Consider the following 15,343-nt stretch of genomic DNA (forward strand, 5'->3'; position numbering starts at 1 on the left):
ATGGAATACTACTCAGCCATAAAAAAGAATGACATAATGCCATTTGCAGCAACATGGATGGAACTAGAGAATCTCATCCTGAGTGAAATGAGCCAGAAAGACAAAGACAAATACCATATGATATCACTTATAACTGGAATCTGATATCCAGTACAAATGAACATCTCCTCAGAAAAGAAAATCATGGCCTTGGAAAATAGACTTGTGGCTGCCTGATGGGAGAGGGAGGGAGTGGGAGGGATCGGGAGCTTGGGGTTATCAGACACAACTTAGAATAGATTTACAAGGAGATCCTGCTGAGTAGCATTGAGAACTATGTCTAGATACTCATGTTGCAACAGAACAAAGAGTGGGGGGAAAAATGTATACATGTAAGGATAACTTGATCCCCTTGTTGTACAGTGGGAAAAAAATAAATAAATAAAGAGTACATACCATATTATTCCATCTATATAAAACTCTAGAAAATGCAATGCAATCTATAATGCCAAAAAAACATATCAATGGTTATAGAAGAAGAGCACTGGCAGCTGATAGGTGTGGAAAAAAAGGGAATACAAAAGGCAGGAGAAAACTTACTGGAGTAATAGATACTTTCATTATGTTGACTGTGGTTATGGTTTCATGGATGTGTCGTTATTCTAAACTTACCAAATTTTAAATATGTGCAGCTTATATGAAAATTATAACTCAATAAAGCTCTAAAATATATCAAATTAAATTTTTAAATCTTTAAGAGATTTGTTTTTTAACTTTAAACCCTCTCATACCTCTTTACAAAATGTCTGTAATTTCATATATTTTGATATCAGTTTATCTTAAAATATGCTATAACCTCTAACATTTAGGTGGCAAGGAATCTGTCATGATTTTACCAAAAATTTTCATTTTGTTTTTGTCTTTTTTCATTTTATCCTTTTCTATCTTGATAACATTTTTAGGGTAATACCCATTTTCTTCTACTGTTTTATATTTTTAAAAAGAAAAGGATAGCTTATTCTATAGGAGCAAGATAGCCTTTCTTTTACTGGCTCTGTAATTTACTGGTGGTGTGTCCTGGGTTATGCTAAGCCTTAGTTTCATTATAAAATGAGGAATTTTGTAAAGGATTTGACAAAAAAAGATAATCCATATTCAGTGCTCTACAAATAGTTGGAATAAAACTTTTAAAATTTCTACATATTCTGTTGGACAGTCACCAACTGAAAAGTGAGGCTCTGTGTGTTGATCTTGAGAAAACTTCAGAAAGATAACAGATAATAAAATTTTAAGTAACCCAATATAATCTTAGTTTAGCTATCCTCAAAATAGACTTTAAAAGCTTTAGAGTTTGAAAGTTCTTTTGTTTAAACAATAGAATTTATATTGTAGTTGCCAGACTAAGATTAAAGCAAGAATTATAAACTATTTTATAGTCCTTCCTGAAGTCTTTCTCTGGCTATTAGTTCATAAATGTCATTACTTCAGGAGTGAATGCCACAAAGAAGTTTTAAATTTTTTTTTTTTTTCATCTTTTTGCCTTTTGTAGGGCCGCTCCCACAGCATATGGAGGTTCCCAGGCTCAATCCAATCGGAGCTGCTGCTGCTGGCCCACTCCAGAGCCACAGCAACGGGGGATCTGAGCTGCGTCTGCGACCTACACCACAGCTCACAGCAACACCGGATCCTTTAACCCACTGAGCAAGGCTAGGCATTGAACCCACAACCTCATGGTTCCTAGTCGGATTCATTAACCACTGTGCCACAATGGGAACTCCAAGTTTTAACATATGAAATATCTAGTAGTTCGCTGTCTACTTTCCTATTCAAAATAATTATTCACCTCAAATTTTTCACAAAATTTTTTGAGTTTCTAAAATAAATCCCCTACATATTCTAGATAAGAGCAAGGAGAGATCATTGCTGTATTTTCTTTACCCTCTGATCACGGTAACCACTGCCACCCCATGGCACCCTCCATGGATCTCAGGAAGAGGTAGCAAATACCAGAGCTACCTGCAATCTTCTTTCTCTGTATAAGAGCTGAAATTTTGCATTAAATTATCCTTCCTTTCGTAATAACATCAGCAACAGCTAACATTTATTGGGTATTTATTGTTTGCAAATACTGAGTTAAGTTTATCTGCCTTGGCAAGTTAAGGAAACTGAGGCCTAGTGACTGTAAGTAGTATGCTCGGATAATACAATATTTTACTTATAACTGAGAAACACCAAACGAACTTTTAACCAAGGTGTTAGAAAAATACTTTGGTTAAAAGAATTTTATGCTTCCATAAAAAAGTCACAAAACAAAAATTTTCAAGCTTAAAATGCTTGTAAAACTTTAACCTTCTGTCTATGCTTACTTTCTACCTAGATTTTATCCTATCCTGGAGCATGATTGTCCATCCAGTTTAACAGATGTCAAGGAAAATATGCCTGTCATTTTCTCTGTCTTAGCTATTAGAACATGGGGGTTAATGTGTACTTTTTTTTTTCTTTTTTTAAATCATAGTTGATTTACAATGTTCTGTCAATTTTTGCTATATAGCAAAGTGACCCAGTTATGGATATATATACATTCTTTTTCCCATGTTATCTTCTATCATATTCTATGACAGGTGATTGGATATAGTTCCCTGTGCTATATAGTAGGGTCTTATTGCTTATCTATTCTATATGTAACAGTTTGCATCTACTAAACCAAAACTCCCAGTCCATCCCACTGCCTCCCTCCACCCCTTTGGCAACCACAAGTCTGTTCTCTATGTCCTTGCATCTGTGTCTGTTCTGTAGATATGTTCATTTGTGCCATATTTTAGGTTCCACATATAAGTGATATCATATGGTATTTGTCTTTCTCTTTCTGATTGTCTGATTTTGGTATTAGGGTGATGGTGGCTTCACAGAATGATTTGGGAGTGTTCCTTCTTCAATCTTTTGGAGAAGTTTAAGAAGGATGGGTATAAGTTCTTTGTATGTTTGGTAGAATTCGCCTGTGAAGCCATCTGGTTCTGGACTTTTGTTTGTAGGGAGTGTTTTTATGATATATTCAGTTTCATTTCTAGTGATTGGCCTATTCAGATGATCTGTTTCTTCTTGATTCAGTTTTGGCAGGCTGTACGTCACTAGAAAGTGGTCCATTTCTTCTAGGTTGTCAAATTTGTTGGCATATAACTGTTCATCGTATTCTCTTATGGTTTTTTGGTATTTCTCCAGTATCTGTTGAGATTTTTCTTTTTTCATTTCTTATTTTATTTATTTTGGTTCTTTCTCTCTTCATGGTGAGTCTGGCCAGAGATTTTCAGTTTTGTTTAACCCTTTCAAAGAACCAGCTCTTGGTTTTTATTGATTTTTTTCTATTGTTTTTTGAATCTCTCATTTATTATTTCTTCTCTAATCTTTATGATTTACTTCCTTCCGCTGATTTTAGGTTTTGTTTCTTCTTTTTCTTTCTTTTTTTTTTTTTTTGTGCTTTTTTAGGGCCACTCCTGTAGCATATGGAAGTCCCAGGATAGGGGTCAAATCCAAGCTGTAGCTGCCGGCCTACACCAAAGCCACAGCAACACAGGATCTGAGCAGTGTCTGCAACCTACACCACAGCTCTTGGAAATATCGGACCCTTAACCCACTGAGTAAGGCCAGGAATTAAACCTGCATCCTGATGGATCCTAGCTGGGTCCATTATCACTGAGCCACAATGGGAACTCCCTGTTCTTTTTCTAATTCTTTTAGGTAGTAGGTTTTTTATTTGAGATTTTTCTTCTTTTTTGAGGAAGGCCTGTATGGCTTTGAATTTTCCTGTAAGCAGTGTTTTTGCAGCATCCCATAGATTTTGAATGGTTGTATTTTCACTATCATTTGTCTCAAGGTATTTTTTAATTTTCCTTTTGATTTCCTCATTGACACATTGGTTTTTAGTAGCATGTTGTTTAGTCTCCATGTAGTCAGTTTTTTCTCATTTCTTTTCCTGTGGTTAATTTCTAGTTTCATGCCATTGTGGTCAGAGAAGATGCTGAAACAATTACTATATCCTTAAATTTGTTGAGGTTAGTTTTGTGCCCCAGTATGTGGTCAGTCCTTGAGAATGTTCCATGTGTACTTGAAAAGAATACATATTTTGGTTTTTTGGGATGTAATGTCCTGAAAATGTCAATCAAGTCTAACTTTTCTATTGTGTCATTTAGGATCTCTGTTGCCTTATTGATTTTCTGTCTAGAGGATCTGTCCATTGATGTGAGTGGGGTGTTAAAAATCTCCTACTATTACTGTATTTCCATCAATTTCTTTTATGTCTGTTAGTATTAGTTTTATGTATTTGGGTGCTCCTATATTAGAGGCATATGTGTTGACAAGTGTAATATCCTCTTCTTTAATTGATTCTTTAATCATTAAATAGTGCCCTTCTTTATCTTTCTTTATGGGCTTTGTTTTAAAGTCTGTTTTGTCTGATACGAGTACTGCAGTGCCCACTTTCCTATCTTTTCCTTTCACGTGAAATATCTTTTTCTATCCACTTACTTTCATTTTATGTGTCCTTTGCCCTAAGATGAGTCTCTTGTAGGCAGCATATTGTAGGCTTTTATTTTTTTATGTCTCTTAGTATTTGTTGTATGTATTTGGTGCTCCTATATACTGACAAGTATAATATCCTCTTCTTGAATTATCCTTTTATCATTAAATAGTGTCCAGTCTGCCACTGTATGTCTTTTGACTAAAACATTCAGTCCATTGACATTTAAGGTAATTATTGATAAATATGTATGTATTGACATTTTAAACCTTGCTTTCCCATTGATTCTATGTTTCTCCTTTTTTCCTTTCTTTTATTGGTTGGATCATTTCCTTTTATATTATACCTATGTCCTCTTCCTTTTACTTTTTATGAATGTATTGCTTAGTTTTGATTTGTGATTGCCCTTTTTTTCAAGTGTGTTAATCCATTCCTGTATCTGCTTGCTTTAGCCTAATAGTCATATAGGTTCAAACATGAGTCTAGATTTTCTTACTTTGCTTCCTCACATTTTGTGATTTTTATATCCTTTTTTTAACATCTTCATGTTTATCTTTTTGCTGTTCCTTGTATTTATCATCACTTTTACAAATTTTTTCCCCTTTTAAATCTGTATATTGGCTTACTTAAGTTATTACTTTCCAATTGTGTTTTCCTCCATCCTATGTCTTATTTCTTTCCTGTTTAGAGGAGACCTTTTAGTATTTCTTTTAGAATGAGTTTAGTATTGCTGTATTCTCCTAGTTTTTGTCTGCTCAAGAAATTCCTTATTTCTCCCTCTATTTTAAATGATATTCTTGCTGGGTAGAGTAGTCTAGGCTGCAAATGTTTCCCTTTTAGAACTTCAAGTATACCTTGCCACTCTCTTCTGGACTGCAGTGTTTCTGTAGAGAAATCAGCTTATAGCCCTAGGAGATTTCCTTATAATTAACCCTTTGTTTTTCTCTTTATGCCTTTAGAATCCTTTCCTTATCTTTAAATTTTGCCATTTTTATCATAATATGTGTTGGTGTGGGTCTCTTTGGTTTCAACTTACTTGGGGGCCCTCTGTAATTCCTGTATCTTGATATCTTTTTCCTTTAGATTTGGAAAGTTTTCAGCCATAATTTCTTCAAATATGTTTTGAATACCCTTTTCTTTTTTTATTTATTTTTTTTTATTTTCCCACTGTACAGCAAGGGGATCAAGTTATTCTTACATGTATACATTACAATTACATATTTTTCCCCACCCTTTGTTCTGTAGCAACATGAGTACCTAGACAAAGTTCTCAATGCTATTCAGCAGGATCTCCTTGTAAATCTATTCTAAGTTGTGTCTGATAAGCCCAAGCTCCCGATTCCTCCCACTCCCTCCCCCTCCCATCAGGCAACCACAAGTCTCTTCTCCAAGTCCATGATTTTCTTTTTTCTTTTTTTTTTTGTCTTTTTAGCTATTTCTTGGGCCGCTCCCACGGCATATGGAGGTTCCCAGGCTAGGGGTCCAATCGGAGCTGTAGCCGCCGACCTATGCCAGAGCCACAGAAACACAGGATCCGAGCCATGTCTGCAATCTACACCACAGCTCACGGCAATGCCGGATCATTAACCCACTGAGCAAGGGGCAGGGACTGAACCCGCAACCTCATGGTTCCTAGTCAGATTCGGTAACCACTGCGCCACGACGGGAACTCCCATGATTTTCTTTTCTGAGGAGATGTTCATTTGTGCTGGATATTAGATTCCAGTTATAAGTGATACCATATGGTATTTGTCTTTGTCTTTCTGGCTCATTTCACTCAGGATGAGATTCTCTAGTTCCATCCATGTTGCTGCAAATGGCATTATGTCATTCTTTTTTATGGCTGAGTAGTATTCCATTGTGTATATATACCACCTCTTCCAAATCCAATCATCTGCTGATGGCCATTTGGGTTGTTTCCATGTCCTGGCTATTGTGAATAGTGCTGCAGTGAACACGCGGGTGCATGTGTCTCTTTTCAGTAGAGTTTTGTCCGGATAGATGCCCAAGAGTGGGACTGCGGGGTCATATGGAAGTTCTATGTATAGATTTCTAAGGTTGAATACCCTTTTCTTTTTCTTCTCCTTCATGAATCCCTATTATGAGTAGATTGACCCACTTTATATTATCCCATAGATCTCATATTGCTATCATGATTTCTCATTTGGTTTTCTCTCTGCTGTCCTGATTGGGTGATTTCCATTATCCTATCTTCCAAGTAACTTACTCATTCCTTTGCATTATTCATTCTGCTCTTCAATACCTTTAACTCAGCTTTTGTCTCAGCAAATGAATTTTATAATTTTCTTGGCTCCTTAAATTTTCTAGTTCCTTTTTTTGGGGGAGAGGGGGTTGCTGCATCTGCAGCATATGGAAGTTCCTGGGCTAGGGGTTGAATCAGAGCTGCAGTTGCCAGCCTACGCCACAGTCACAGCAACATGGGATCCAAGCCATGTCTGCAACCTACACTGCAACTCACAGCAGTGCCAGATCCTTAACCCACTGAATGAGTCTATGGATTGAACCTGCATCTTCATGGATACTAGTTGGGTTCTCAACCTACTGAACCACAATGGGAACACCATATCTGCTATTAATTCCTTTAGAATTTTCACTGTCTACTTTTTGAACTTAGTGTCTGTTAGACTGCAGAGATCTGTTTCATTGTTTGCTCCTTCAAGGGAATTCTCCTGTTCGTTTAACTGGGAATGGTCCTCTATAGCAAGCCCTGAGGTGACTGGGGCTACAGGTGGTGACTATTCACAGACCCTTAATGGTGGCGGGTTGTGCCCACCTCTGGAGTCTGAGATGGCTGTGATGGTTTGCCCCCACTGCCTGCCCATAGACTGCACAAGAGGTGCCCAACCATGTAGGCAGAGAAAGATATTCCTATGGAAGTCCCACCCCTCCTTCTCACACCCTCCCCAACAATGGCGCCTTGCATCTCCTGTGGGCCCAGGCCTCCTCCTGTGCTCCTTTAGCTGTGGTGCTCCACTATCTAACCTCTCAGGCTGTCTCCACACAGCCAACCCTAGTGTCCTCCCCAAAACTGACTTCTGAAGCCTGAGTCTCTGCTCCTAGCCCTGACTTGAGTGTCCCAGGCTGTGGTATCCCATGGTGGTAGTACCAGTGGTCTGTGCAGCTCTCTCTCTGCTTTTCCCTCCTCAGTCCAACTGCTGCACTTTTTTCCAAGGCGCTGAGGTTCCCCCTCCATCCCAACTGATCTCCCAGTCAGTTAGGTGGCATCCCAGGGTGCAAATCCCTTTTCTGTTTCATATCTCCCTCTCAGGAGTGCTGGTCCCTTCCTGATTCCTTTTTTTTTTTCCTCTCTCTCTCTTTCCTTTTGTTCTACCCAGTTGTGTGAAGGGTTTCTTGCCCTCTTGGGTGGTTTAAGGTGCTCTGCCAGCATTCAGTAGATGTTCTGTGTGAATCATTCTACATTTTTTTTTTTTTGATGTGTTTGAGGGAGGAGATGAGTGCCTCGTCTTATTCATCCACCATCTTGATCCTACTCCCCCTAATGTGTATTTTTTTTAATGATAATTAACTGACATGACAAAAGGTGATAAGTTGCACAAATTGCCACTTTTGGGTATTTATAAACCCAAATTTATTATAAAATAAACACAATTTATTTTGTGTTTGAGATCATTATCAGTAATATGGGCAGTAAAATTTTTCTAAGAGAAATTCTACTTTCTGCTCTGTTTCTTATTATATTTGATATTTTACATTATAGATCTGTTCAAGATTGACTAATTTCTCAAACTGGGGTTATAACCAAGATATTTTATTTATAGACAAGTCTTCCTGAAGTTTCTCTATTAAAAATTTTTAAATTAAACAAGTCTGAATGGCCTTCTGTGGTTCTGGGGACATTGGCTTCTGTTCTAAATGGAAGTGTTCATCCAGTATTTTCCATCATCTTTGCAAAAATTGTGACTGTAAGTAAAACTAATTTGCTAATATTTTTGACAATGTTAAACAAAGTATAACCTGAGAGAACAAAACCGTGGACTTTGACTTAGCAAGGGGGAAATTGGAACGTGTAGTGGGCCATCCCTTGTGTGGGATCCATGATAGAAAGTTTAACTAATGTTCCAAGGGGATAAGCCAGCCTCTATTGTGAAGTGTTTGGCTGGACCTTGTTAACTGGGCAATCAGTAAAGAAATTGCTTTGTTTTCTAATTTTGACTCCAGTGCTATATCAGCATTCCAAAGCACCAAAGCAATAAAATAGACAAATACCACTACTCTTTCTTTCAACTAGTCCAAACAATGGCCATTTTTTATTACCAATTGGTTCAGAGAGGGTAAATAACCAGAGTTTGGGATTGTGCTGGAGGACCCAGCAGAGTTGATGAATTCAAGGATATTATTAGGGCTATGTTAAGTATTCAGTCTCCTGGAGTGTTTCTACACTGTGTTAACATAGATGCCAATATATGTATAATTACTAATTTTAGGAACAATTTCTAGGGACATATATAAAGGTCTAGTTTGCAGGTAGTACTCTGAATAGAGGAATATTAAGAAACTTGAGTTACTAGAATTAGAAAACTAATTTCAATAGTTTCTTTGAAAATAAACTGTGATATAATAGAAGATAGAGGACTCATTTGTCTGATCCTATATTTATATAGCATAAGTGAGGGCATTAACAGTGAGGTTTTTTTTTTTTATTGAAGTAGTGAGTTTTTTTATTGTATGTAATGAATGTAGATAGAATAGTGGTGCATTTTTCCCTAGAAATGTAAGGGAATTATTATTTTTCTTTTTTATGGCTATTATCATGTTGAAATTCATTTTAAAAATCTTGATGAGTAGACATTTTATTTTTCTTTCTTATATTTTCCTCCAATCACCTGATTTAAAAAAACTATTCCTTTTTAGATGTTTGAGAATGATGATAAAACCACATTAAAGCATGATGCAGAAATTTATTCCATGATATTTGTCATTTTGGGTATTATTTGCTTTGTCAGTTATTTCATTCAGGTAAGCTTTTAATCAATTAAACAAATTTGTACATGATTACTGTTTTCTGTCATCCTGTTTGAGTTTTTAAAAAGTAAAGATAATAATGAAATAAAATATAAATAAGTAAATATAGTAACTAAATGTTCCCAAAAAAATGGAAAAGAGAGTTAAGAATACATATAAATTGTTTGTTTGTTTTCCAGGGGTTATTTTACGGCAGAGCAGGGGAAATTTTAACCATGAGATTAAGACACTTGGCATTTAAAGCCATGTTATATCAGGTTAGTATTTGGTTCGTTCTTTTTATTTTATTTAAAATGTGTTTTTAAAAATTCTAGATTTCAGTTTTTCTTCAAGTTGATTTATTGACATAACCTTTCCTTTGATCATTTAAAAGCATTCTTGTGTCCTAAGCAGCATCTGACATCAGAATTCTTTTTTTTAATCAATTTGCCAGTTTTTATTATTTTTTAATAGTTATTTCCCCAATACATTTTTTTTCCTACTGTACAGCATGGTAACTGAGTTACACATACATGTATATATTCTTTTTTCTCACATTGTCATGCTCCATCATAAGTGACTAGACATAGTTCCCAGTGCTACACAGCAGGATCTCATTGCTAATCCATTCCAAAGGCAGTGGTTTTTATCCATTAACCCCAAGCTCTGCAACCACCCCACTCCCTCCCCCTTGGCAACCACAAGTCTACAGAATTATTATAATAAATTTTTCTAATAGAAGCAATTCCAAAAATGTTATGTTAGAAAATACAGCTTATAGAAAATGGGATTTAGAGTCCAATCCTGGTTTTTTGCATTATCTTGACAAGTCTTTCTCTTAATGTATAATGTAGTGTTCTAAGATAAGAATAGAGGACTAAGTTAAAAAAAAAATAACTGAAGGAGAGTTTCAGTAGAGCTACAGTATCTTGGGAAACATAAAGAAGAGGATTTAATTTGTGTAGTTCTCATCCATGTGCAAAGCTTAAGTTTTTTTTCACTGCATACTTCTTGAAAGCAGCTAATCTCATTGCACTCATCAGAAGAGTCCTGAATTCAGGTAACATCAGTCTAGCTGGCAGTTCAGCCTGCCACATACATATGATCATTCATATCTGTGAAATAACTAAAAATAGGTGGATCAAATAGTAATCTTGAAAAGTGAGTCCTGGGGGCAAGAATGTCTCAGATCAGCGCCTCTAAAATTCTTTCAAGAGGTTGAGGTGTATTGGGTTACCCTGAAAGCCAGTAATCATTTAGAGCCCTTTGCCACACTTTCTGTCACCAGAGCTCACTATGCAGGAGCAAATAGCTTCCTGCCAGGGTCATTTCTTTTCAAAAATAGAGTTACTGTCACTCCAACCTAATCCTCAAAACCAGTTTTTACGTCTTGTGACTTTTAGCAGTAGTGCTTAAAGGACTGCTGAGTAACAGAGCCCCTCCACCTTTGTGCACTCTTCAGCAACTACAAGAGACAAAATGAACTGAGTAGGGGGTTTCCCATAGCAACCTGATGCTCTGAAACAGAGCAGTTTGTGCCCACTACCCTCTTCTCAGAGACAATTGGAGACACTATTAATCCAGGAAAACAAAAATCTACTTGAGGGATCATAAAGCGATTTAATGCCTGCACATCTTGTCTCACTCACATTAAATTGGTACTTTAGTTTTTTAAATTTATCAGTATTTTATGTCTTTACCTAACATTTTGATGAAAAAAGATGAGATTTTAATTAACTAATACTATATTTCACACTTGATAATTTCTGCTTGTTTTTGTTTGTGATTTATGTTTTTCCATCTTCAAGGACATTTATTTTCAATTTCCAGGAACTTTCGAAAATGTTCTCTGAATGTCTGAATATTTTAAATAAAAGAGTATAAATGTGAACTTTTTTTTTTTTTTTGTCTTTTTGCCATTTCTTGGGCCACTCGCACGGCATATGGAGATATCCAGACTAGAGGTTGAATCAGAGCTGTAGCCGCCAGCCTACACCAGAGCCACAGCAACACAGGATCCGAGCTGCGTCTGCAACCTACACCACAGCTCACGGCAACACCGGATCCTTTTCCCACTGAGCAAGGCCAGGGATCGAACCCAAAACCTCATGGTTCCTAGTCAGATTCGTTAACCACTGAGCCACGATGGGAACTCCTAAATGTTGACTTTTTTGAACATTACTTTGAACTTTCTTTCTAGAGGTTCTTATGATGCTTTTGTTGAAGGAATCTCAAGGCCACAGGCCAGTTTAATCAATGGACATTGTTTTTTGTTTTTGTTCTTTTGTTTGTTTTTGCTCTTTAGGGCTGCACCCATGGCATATGGATAATCCCAAGCTAGGGGTCCAATTGGAGCTACAGCTGCCGGCCTACGCCACAGCCATAGCACCACCAGATCCAAGCTGTATCTGCAACCTACACCACGGCTCACAGCAACGCTGGATCCTTAACCTGCTGAGCAAGGCCAGCGATGGAACCTGCAACCTGATGGTTCCTAGTCGGATTTGTTTCTGCTATGCCAAGATGGGAACTCCACCAGTGGACATTGTTAATCCAGTATCCCAATGGCTGATACTGGACATGTTAATCTGAACCTCTATCTTTAGCCATGTGAATACCAAGACAGTAACATTTGTGGACAAAATAGCTTCTGCCCATAAGAATACACCAATCTGTAAATTCTGATTCTTCAAAACACATGCAAATACACACAGACAGAAACTCTATGTTATTCAGCAGATGTTATTAAATCTTCCCATAATTTCAACTCAGGCCCTTTCAGTTTACCATCTGTTTTACCTCTTTATTCTTCAGCTTTCTTTTTGCTTCTTTTCCTTTTTAAATTGGAAGAAAAGAACAGTAATGTATTTAGCATTTTCTTCATAAATGTCTTACCAATTTCACTTTTGTCTATAATAAGGGAAGTTCCTACTGTATATTTTCTCCTCTTATTACCTGTTTTCTTCCTTAGATAACATTTTTTAAGACTTAGAAATTAGAAAGCATGCTGAGACTTGTAGTGCTTTTTATAACCATTTTGAAATCTCATTTGAGGTAGAGGTATTTATGGAATCAGGTGTGGTCTTTTTGTAGGTATAAAATCTATATTTTATTTGATTACTTGAGATCCTTCCAGTTGAAAAGAATGTTCTAACTGTTGCTGACTTCAGAGGCTGTAAATAATCCATTGCTTACTGTGTTCCAAAGCTAAATTTATATTTCTTAATGACAAATATTGACCTATAGATCTGTTAGGTTTTTTGTAAGATGTAAAGTTTATATTTGCTTATTTCTCTCTAAATTGGACTGACTAGGGCTTCTGAGGGGAAGGCTATTTCTAAAATCATAAGATGATGGTATTAGTGGTGATCACTGAGAAATCTCAAAAAGCTACTTCCAAAAGTATTTGAGGTTAACAAGTCCTAAGGTAGGAGAACTATATAGTGAAACTCAACTGTAGTGCTTCAGTTAGATTGGAGGCAGAACAGAATAGTTGATTAAAAACTCTGGCAAACTAGAGTTTCTGATGTGGCACAATGGGAGCACTGGGACCCAGGTTCCAATCCTTGGCCCAGAACAGTGAGTTAGGGAATCCAGCAATGCTACAGCTGCAACTTAGGCTTAGAGAACTCCATGTGCCACGGGGCAGCCAAACAAGAAAAAGAAAAAACAGAACAAAACTCCAGCATCTGGTTGCCTAGGTTCTAATCCTGACTTCAGTACTGCCAGCTGTGTGGCCTTGGGCAAGTTACTTAATCTTTCAGTACCTTGGTTTCCTCATTTATAAATCATTGATCATAGTATCTACCTCATAGAGTTGCTGTGATGATTAAATGAGAAAAGATATACCAAGCACTTAAAGTAGTGCTACTGTAATTTTTTATTTCTAGAGAATTATTGGCAGGAAAAAAATGGATTTACTAGTATCAGAAAACCTGATAACCTTAGTTATAATCATTTTAGCATTAGGATGAGAAGAAGCAAGCTAAGTTTTACTCAATACCAACTGTATTTCAGGAACTCTTAAGTGTTAGCATATAATGCCCATGCTGGAAAACAGTACCTAGTCTGTGTAATTGCTGACTTGTTGAACAGCAATTTTGGATATCTTGCATTGAACCTCAGATAATGACTAAAACTAGTCACATACACATTCTTTGCCTTGTGTGTTTTAGCCAGTTACTGTAGAATCAGGAATATAATACTAAATAATAAATTATTTTTCTATTATTTTTACTTTATATTGTATCTAAAAATTCTTTGTGTATTCATCACATATGGAAATATAGAAATAATTAGGCAATGTATAATATATTTTGAGTATACAGTGAAAAACAGGTTATGTCTTCACAATATGTTAGGCTCCTGACTAGGGTTGTGTTCTCAAAGCTACTGAATAGTGCAGATCATGATCTCTGTAAGATGCCCTTTGGCCATATAGAACCATAAACAATTTGGGATATCTTCCCAATCCAGGAGTTTACAGAATAGTGCTGTCATGCCACGGCTGTACTCCCCCGGAGCTTACCGTATTCCTCCATGAGAGCTTTCTTTTCACAGGACAGCATGATAAATGCACAGCCTTCTTCTGTTTTGCTTTTGTTTTGTTAGTTGGCAGAAATGTAACCTGGGCATCAGGGCTCTGGCTGGGTTGTAGTAAGCCAACAGTCTTTTGCTCTTCACTCACTAAAAATAAGTCCTATTTTTCAAAGACAGTCTTCACATAGTTTTAATTCATAAGAGATATAAGTGGTTTGAGAGCATGGGAGGAAACATTCAACAGCTAATACAAGGAAATCATCATTCCTCAGGTTGAGAAGTGCTAAGAAGTGCTATCTCTGTTTACTGTTGAAAATGAAATTGGTTATAAAATTATGCTTTTATTGCTTGTATTTTTGACCTATCTCCTTCTCCACATTGCATGCTTTTTGGCTTCAGGGGTTTTACAGCAACATTTCTGCCTCTCGAGCTTCTCACAGTGCCCAGTGCTTATAAGATCTAGGGGAGAATATGAAGTGTCAGGGAAAATGTTGCCTATCTGGATCCCGAAGAGAAGGAGACAGACTTTTTTTAAATCATTTATCAGTTTAGACAGAAAGGTTTGAAAATATTTCTAAATAGTGTTGTGCATTACCTTTATAAATAGAGTCTGCTCTCCACAGATTACTTGTGGAGTAAAATTATAAAATCACTCAGCGGTTCAAAGCCATCTTAAACATTGATTATTACACAATATTGTGGCATAGTAATGAGTCCCAGCTGTTGGGCTTAAGTTCTTCAGTTTGTATCTAAATATAGATCTTTATGAAATAAGAAACAAAATGTATTCAATCCATAGTTTTTATAAGAATTAAGTGCCTATGAGTAAGGAGGCAGGTAAATGCCTTCTGAGTTAATACAGCAAAATCACAAGTCAGAGAAGAATATTTTTTGATAACCATATGTTATTTCTCTTTTTTCTCTAGGATATTTCCTGGTTCGATGAGAAGGAAAACAGCACAGGAGCTTTGACAACAATATTAGCCATAGATATAGCACAAATTCAAGGAGTATGTATACTGCTTTTATTTTTAATGGTGTGTGTATGTGGTATGCATGCATGCACTTACACACATGTGTCTGTGCATATATGTGAGCTGTGCTGAGATGACCCACATCATTAAGGAAATTCAGTAAGTCTCAGAGCTAACAAGGAACTCTCAATGAAAGGCATAAGGAAGTCTTTTAGTTCTGGACATTTTTAACCAAAAATAAAGGATTGAAAATTTTGAAGAAATGGACAATTTTCTAGAATTTTACAGCCTGCCAAAACTGAATCAAGAAGAAACAGACCAACCGAACAGACCGATCACTAGAAATGAAATTGAA

The 15,343-nt window shown here is 36.5% G+C and overlaps 1 protein-coding gene across 42 annotated transcripts in view; it reads left to right on the plus strand.

Annotated features, from left to right (window-relative positions):
- The window catches only part of ABCB5 (ATP binding cassette subfamily B member 5), a 157,957-nt gene that overhangs the window by 93,102 nt on the left and 49,512 nt on the right, over positions 1-15,343 (plus strand). For all 42 annotated transcript variants that reach the window (XR_014816812.1, XR_014816813.1, XR_014816811.1 and 39 more), the window contains 4 exons: positions 8,293-8,436; positions 9,386-9,490; positions 9,676-9,753; positions 14,941-15,024. Coding sequence is in view for 39 of the 42 variants with exons in the window: in XM_084978436.1 (XP_084834562.1) it covers positions 8,293-8,436; positions 9,386-9,490; positions 9,676-9,753; positions 14,941-15,024 (411 nt within the window). In the remaining 3 variants the exon portion in view is untranslated. The remainder of the gene's footprint in view (positions 1-8,292; positions 8,437-9,385; positions 9,491-9,675; positions 9,754-14,940; positions 15,025-15,343) is intronic.

Source organism: Sus scrofa, chromosome 9, assembly GCF_054392235.1.
Source record: "Sus scrofa isolate SSC_HxYL_T2T_F1_AM1 chromosome 9, Sscrofa_HxYL_maternal_Yorkshire_Landrace_v2.0, whole genome shotgun sequence".
In the NCBI taxonomy this organism is placed as follows: Eukaryota; Metazoa; Chordata; class Mammalia; order Artiodactyla; family Suidae; genus Sus; species Sus scrofa.